This window comes from Dendropsophus ebraccatus, chromosome 1 (assembly GCF_027789765.1).
Source record: "Dendropsophus ebraccatus isolate aDenEbr1 chromosome 1, aDenEbr1.pat, whole genome shotgun sequence".
NCBI classification, from domain to species: Eukaryota; Metazoa; Chordata; class Amphibia; order Anura; family Hylidae; genus Dendropsophus; species Dendropsophus ebraccatus.
This window is the reverse complement of record NC_091454.1, coordinates 12,971,341-12,978,237: the sequence shown is the minus strand read 5'-3', so window position 1 is coordinate 12,978,237 and position 6,897 is coordinate 12,971,341. Positions and strand designations below refer to the sequence as shown.

Genomic DNA, 6,897 nt, shown 5'->3' with positions numbered 1-6,897 from the left:
CTTATAACCACAATGAGGTCATTGTAATCCCAGCTGGGTATTATAATGGTGTCACTCAGTACGGCGCCGCCAGACTGAGGCGGAGGATCCCGTATCTTTTTCCAGCAGCTCCTGAGTCAATAAGGGGTTAATTCTCTCCTGTCTCACTATCGCTGGCTCCCTGAGGACTGAAGGACATCAAAAGGTTGTTTGTCCGACTGCCCAGACAGGTGCGTTCACTTCCTTATTGCTATGTCGGTTATCGAACTACATCTCCCACAATGCAACGCTGCGGGAGGCAGTCGTACCTGTTCATCCAGGTAAGGCGCAGACACAGGAAGGTATGTGACAGGTGAACAGTTCCTGGCAGCAGCCGAGGCTACAGGTGAGACATCTATCTGATCCGATCGGGGCTAAAAGGTGAAGCGGGGAATCCGGAAAACATTGCACCAAACGTTCTGGTATCTGAGATGGAGAAGAGCTGCGATATTATATTATAATATACAGGGGGAGGGGGGACTGCTGTGTACATATAATCCAGAATGAATATATATATACACGAATGTTAGCAGGTGTCTTAAAGGGCCGAGATCAGTCACTCATAGATGGATGTGAATGTTCCGGAAGGTTCTCAGCACTGGAGATAGGGAACATCTGAGGGGTTTCTTAGACCCAGCAGGGGTGACAACTCTTGTGGTAAATCATTGGTGCCAAAGTCACTTCCAGATAGGGTTGTCTTCTCCCGCCACCCGTTATGGTGTCAGAGCCCGGGGTCATCATGCAACAAGGTGGATCTGTACATTCATAATGCCCATCATAACAGGCCCCATAAACATTTGATGACCAGTGCTGCCAAAATCACTACATCGTAGATTTTTGGTCCAATTCCCCTTTAAGATGAAGGGTGCCTTTATCTTAAAGGGGAATTTGAGCCAAAAAAAATCAACCCCCGATACTGTAGTAGCATTGAGAAGAATGTTATCTAGGATGAAAGTCTCTAGGAGATTTGGAGCGTTCGGACACCTTATACATTTAAAATTCTACCTTAATCTGTATTGTCGTATTACTTAAAGGAATTTAAATTTTTGAACAGATTTAGAATCAAAAAGCATCATCAGTTTGGAACTGGAAAACTGTCTTTGTTGCCCATAGCGACCAATCACGGTGCGGCTTTTATATTATATTCCACTCCCGGAAAATGAAAGATGCTTTGTAATTGTTGCGATTATTTTTTGTTCTGCCCCTTTAAGACAGATTGTACAGGAACCAATACAATACTAATCTTTGTGATCGGCGCTCGTCTACTAAGCCTTCACACAGTTTGATTCATTGTGCGAATGATCGCTGGATCACCTTCTAAATTCACCATTGTTGTCTGTTTAGCCAGTACCACATGCGGCCAATAACAATGATTGTGATTGGCCAATCAACAATGAAGATAAGTCAGCTGATCACTGGCCCTATTACCCAGGCCAATCATTGTGAACCAATGTTCTTATGTTATTTGGCTCGAGTAAAGGGGTCCTCAGCCCTTGCATGTTTTTATAGTGGTGGTCAAATGTAAAAAAGAAGCAGTCACATACCTTATTGGTTTAAACAAAATATTGCCAGAAAATAGTAGTACTTGATGGTTGCAGTTCACTCCAGGTGGCACTAAATACATGAAAGTTTCAGCACAAACTTTGAACAGTTTTGAATACAATGGTTCCAACTTATTCTCAGGTCAGGTCAGCTGATAAAAAAAAGAGAGTCTGATAATAGACGAGAGCCATTGCTGGTTTAGTGGCGCTTAGAAGCCATGGGAATTAAAAGTGTAAGCCTAGTAAGAGGCTTGGGCATCCTAAGGGCTGTATTAGAAAGCTTATCTGCTAGATCGGCACGCGCTTAGACAGCCTATTACACAGCTCAGTAATTGTGCGGCAGTGGCTGCTTAGGCATTACTAGTGATGTCCGTGCAGCCCTTGCTTTATTCTGGCAAGTATAGAAAATAATAAAGATGTATACTTACCTCTCCATTCTCCCTCGGTGTCCCCCTGGCTTATTTCTGTGTCCCCAGATCACTGCAGCCGTCTTTGGCACTTCTAAAATCTGCCATGACAGGCCGCTCAGCCAATTACTGACCAACACGCTGAGCATGCTGTCAATGCAGAAGTGCCGGAGGTGGCTGTGGTGAGAAGAGAATGCAGAAACAAGCCAGGAGAACAGGGGAGCGTGGAGAGGTAAGTATACATCTTTATTATTTTCTATACTCTTTTATTAGCCTTCAGCCGCACATAACCTATTACATAGAGCAGTGCACGTTCGACGGCCATTGATTTTCAAAAAATGTTGAAAGACGACGATCAGCCGATTAACGGCTCCTCAGCTGATTATTGTCTTTATTACATGGAGCGATATCGGACAGATTCGGCAGATAGTCACTCTGTGTAGTAGGACCCTAAGGGCATGTTACACAGGGCAATTGTCAGCAGAACTTCCAGCAATTGTCCCAATGTAAATTGTTCGTTCAATGCAATGTTTATTGGGTTGTCACAAATGGCTTTCTGGTTGGCTACTCCTGTAGATCCCCTGGAAGACCCGTGCAGCTATCTGTCAGTAGTGGTCTGCAGAAAATTCTTCACCCCAGGGTACATAGGTGTCTGGGATGTACTTGTGATGTTGTGTGTGCAATATAGACGGTCCAGGTACAGGGCAGGGTCGCAACGTTATTGTACTTAGAAAGGATGGTTGGAATGTGGTCACAGTTCCCTTAGCATCTTCTCCAAAGAGTTTAGCGATTGCAGAAGAGTCCTTGCACAGCCATGTCTCTCTCCTCTCCTGACCAGACGATTCTCCCTCAGATCAGGAAAACAGAATTTTGAAATTGATTTCCCCTTTTAGTCAGGATAGACTGGAGAGAATCTTGGGTAAAATCTCCCTTTTCTTGACCCAGATCTGTCTCAGGGGAAACTTTAGAAACTGGATCCGGATTTTGCTTCTGGTTCAGACAAGCCCTAGTTAGGTTTAGTTGGGACGTGAATATTGACTAAACTTTTCTGTCAGGGCCTAGCAGTACAGACTCTCACAAGATGTTAACATTTCTCTGGCAATGGTCACACTAACCAGTGTAGAATGACCCAGCCCTATGGGGATAGGGGTTTGCAGTGATTGGCTCTAACCTTGGGAAAAGGGTTGAACTTGGGGAAACTCCTCCCCTCAGTCCATATGAGTAAAGGTTATGTGACCATAATCCTTAACCCACTTTTAGTAGTAATAAAGGCAAGGTAAATACTCGCCCATTCATTGCCGTATACCACATTGGCAGTGTGACTCATGATACACAGATTTAGATGTTTGAGAGAGATTCCTCAGCCATACAACAACTTTTTTCCTTTTGCATCTGGGATACTGGTACTAGGACACTGCATACTGTCAATTGTCTGTCTATTTAAAAGTAAGGTGGGCATACACCTTCAATAACTGTCCACAGTTATCCCTCCCGTCCTCTTCATACACTTAAATGTTTGGCGGGGCCGATTGTTCCTGTGTTATCTTGGGTGCTGCCTCTGCAAGATAACCACACCCCAATGTCAACTATCTGACATAGAACTACAAGTCCCAGCATATGCTTTTACTACTAGAAATACTTGTTCTTCAACTTAGGAGACCGACACATTGACTAAATATACTGGCTGACATTTGTCTCGGTATGTGACCTTTTACTGATGTATTTGTGAATAGGTGATTTTTTTTTTTCTTTATGGTTATTCTAGTAATGCTGAATCAACATCATGGATCTCCTACCATAGATCCATGGTAGGAAATGATGCTGGCATTGTCCCGATTGATCACCACACACTCCCGCCTTCCAAACTCTATGTTCATAGTCCAACGGCTGGCATTACTGTTAATGAGAGAGATATTGGGTGTGGCCTGTATGCATGGGCGGGGTTTACATTATCATTTTCTCTTTAGGGGGTCTCTCTAAAAATTGTTAAAAATACACACGACTAAGTGATCATTCTTGTAAAACATGAATTTCCTTCTCTTTGTCTTCTTCCAGATTTTCAGCATGTCTTCTGCCTCCTAATCTGCAGCTCTTCGGTCTTCTCTTGGACGATTGACCACACCCACGCGGAGCATGCCTGGAACTGGATTTCCTGAGGATGACCCTTTTGATTTCCTATTTAAAATCATTCTGATTGGGGACTCCAATGTGGGCAAGACTTGTGTGGTGCAGAGGTTCCACTCCGGGGTTTTCAGTGACAAGCACCAGAACACTATCGGGGTGGACTTTACTGTGAAGTCCCTGACTATTGATGGCAAAAAAGTCAAGGTAAAAATCTTCCTCCACAAACCTATCATAGGTGGTCCTTGGCGAGATACTTCATAAAATTGGGGGGGGATTAATCTGGCGCCATGATTGTGCCACTTAAAGGGATCTGAAGGGGTTAGTGGAATTCCTCATGATCTCTACTTCCTGGTCCCATCTTGACACCTTGGAGATAGTAGGAGATACCCTAGGCCAGTGATTGTTTTCCGTGTGTTAAGAGGGGACCGGTGATTTGTGGGGAACCAATAAGCATCAGAACCTAGTGGTGGGGGATCAACAGAGGCAAGTAATCCGCCCCTGAACAATCCCTTTAAGTCCGTCTATTGTCGATATCTCATAGGTACAAGTTTGGGACACGGCCGGCCAGGAGAGATTTCGTACTATCACGCAGAGTTATTACCGTAGTGCGCATGGAGCCATCATTACCTATGACATCACCCAACGCCAGACATTCGAGTCAATCCCTCATTGGATCCATGAAGTGGAAAAATATGGAGCAGCCAACTTGATGATGATGCTTATTGGTAGGTGATATGTCTACTGGCTGAAGATATGATGCCCAGCAATTAGCTGTAATTTAGTGAGTCATTCTGGACTATGGGTAGGGCCACCATATGTTCTTGACATCAGTGGTGATAAGGTCAAGCCTTAGAAAGCAGTAGAACATGGGTTGGCATCAGTTTCCACTGGCATAAGTATCTTGTAGAAGGTTTTGAGGAATAGGGTGTCCCAAAAGCTCTTGACAGTCACAAAATATTTTACCAGTGTGTATTGCCTAATAGGCAGCTGGATGGCAACTCTTGAGGCCTTGGGAGAATGTTCCAGATCTTCCTCTTTTCAGCTACTGGAGGTAATATGGTGGCTCGAACCACCATCAGGAGAGGTCTCTAACTTGATTTTTGCAGTCTTTGCTTAGATAGGGGTCTCTTTGGTCTTCTTCTTCCAGACCTTGAACCCATTGTCTTAAGATTGTCGTACCTACACAAGGGTTATTACCCAAATGGGTGGAGGAAACCTCTCATCCTTTATGTTATCTGTGTTTTTAGGTAACAAATCGGACCTAGTGGAGAAGAGGCAGATCTTGTTTGAGGAGGCCTGCACGTTGGCTGAGAAGCACGGACTGCTGGCGGTTTTAGAAACCTCAGCCAAGGACTACTGTAACATTGATGAAGTTTTCCACCTGATGACTAAAGTACTCATTGCGCGCAACACCCATCACTTCCACAAGGAGAGTCCACGAAACAGCTTTGTGTTGGACTCTCGGCCTATTCTGGCCGAAAAGGAACCAGATAAAAACTGTCTTTGCGGGTAGACATGGACTGGATGATATGGACTTTTCCAAATAGAACTATTTCCTCTTCTTGGAGTAGGAAATGAAGATGGACATGTCTTTGAGAAAGCTGGTAAGGATGGAGGTGGCCCTTTTCTTATAGATGGTGCCAACCCATGGGGTTGTCTTCTCCAAAGAATGGTGGAGAAGGTGAAAAAACACAGGGCTCTTCTGCCTCTAGATGAGGGTTGTGACAAGAGGATCTTGTAGGGTCAAAGTCACAAAAATCAAGAGCTCTTCTTTAGACTAAAGACCATCATACGGAAGACTACAGGTGTCCTGGTCGTTCCACGAGACAGTGGTCGTTGTATACTATGGTTATGATTTGTGATTCTTTTAGATGAGTCCTAATCTACTGTTATGTTGCGTTCACACCTACAGGATCTGCAGCAGATTTGATGCTGTGTTCAGTTATTTAAATGAAATCTGCTGCAGAAAATCAGCTGCAGATCCTGTAGGTGTGAACGCACCATTAAGGAATATCTTTTATATATCTGACATAATTACAAGTGGATGAAACTCAATGGTCTGAACATGGTCATATCTCGAAAAGAAGGATATACAAGGCAACTCTCTAATGCCACCTTTAAGAAGCCTTAGAGCAGGGATGGGGAACCTGCTGCCCTCAAGCTATTGCAAAACTACATTTCCCATTGTGCCAGGGCAAAGTTTGGTATCCCAGGCATGATGGGAATTGTAGTTTTATAAGAGCTGTAGGGCTGCAGGGGGTATTCCGGGCTAGGGGTATTTTTAGTGTATGGCCGGGGAGGAGATGGATATAGACGCCGACATCCACTTACCTCCCCGATTCCAGCGCCGGGTCCCGGATTGTGCCACCCCGTTCTCCCGTCCCACTCCCTGGTCTGAGCTGGGGCTTGAGAAGTGGCGTCTCAAGGCAGCTAAGCTATTTAGCGGACCTTTTATCCCCAATTATGTTTTAAGGCTTCTTATTGGTATCGAAGACTTGAAGAGAAAGCTACCTCAAAAGGTGACATCAGAGAGCTGCTTTGCATATTGTCCATCCCAGTGGAGCATGTCTTCAGGTGGGGTTCTGACTCTAAATAAGAAGTCTTAGGACATGACTAAGAATGTAAGCCAAGCCAGACAACGCTCAAGAAGGTTAGTTTATCCATCTATAGACAGCTGTTTTGAGGTTATTGCCTCCCGTCAGTAGTAAAGCAGGGTGCTGGTTGACTGCAGAGAAACCATATCCCTTTGGTCCCACAACTCTATGTATCCAGCCTGCACCTAATCTGTCTGTAGATGGGTCACTTCT

General features: G+C 44.5%; 1 protein-coding gene across 1 annotated transcript; it reads left to right on the top strand.

The window, feature by feature from the left end:
• Nucleotides 1–271: 271 nt before the first annotated feature.
• On the top strand, nucleotides 272–6,031 carry RAB19 (RAB19, member RAS oncogene family). Its single transcript, XM_069952325.1, has 4 exons — nucleotides 272–364; nucleotides 4,022–4,294; nucleotides 4,632–4,815; nucleotides 5,338–6,031. Exons 2-4 carry the CDS (start codon nucleotides 4,100–4,102, stop codon nucleotides 5,601–5,603), a joined length of 645 nt encoding a protein of 214 aa, XP_069808426.1. The 5' UTR covers nucleotides 272–364; nucleotides 4,022–4,099; the 3' UTR covers nucleotides 5,604–6,031.
• Nucleotides 6,032–6,897: the final 866 nt, after the last annotated feature.

Excerpts from the sequence above, each read along its gene's own strand:
- RAB19 (XM_069952325.1), top strand. The coding sequence starts at position 4,100 with ATGCCTGGAACTGGATTTCCTGAGGATGACCCTTTTGATTTCCTATTT. Across the intron at positions 4,295-4,631 it reads TTGATGGCAAAAAAGTCAAG|GTACAAGTTTGGGACACGGC; the intron begins GTAAAAATCTTC and ends GATATCTCATAG. Across the intron at positions 4,816-5,337 it reads CTTGATGATGATGCTTATTG|GTAACAAATCGGACCTAGTG; the intron begins GTAGGTGATATG and ends CTGTGTTTTTAG.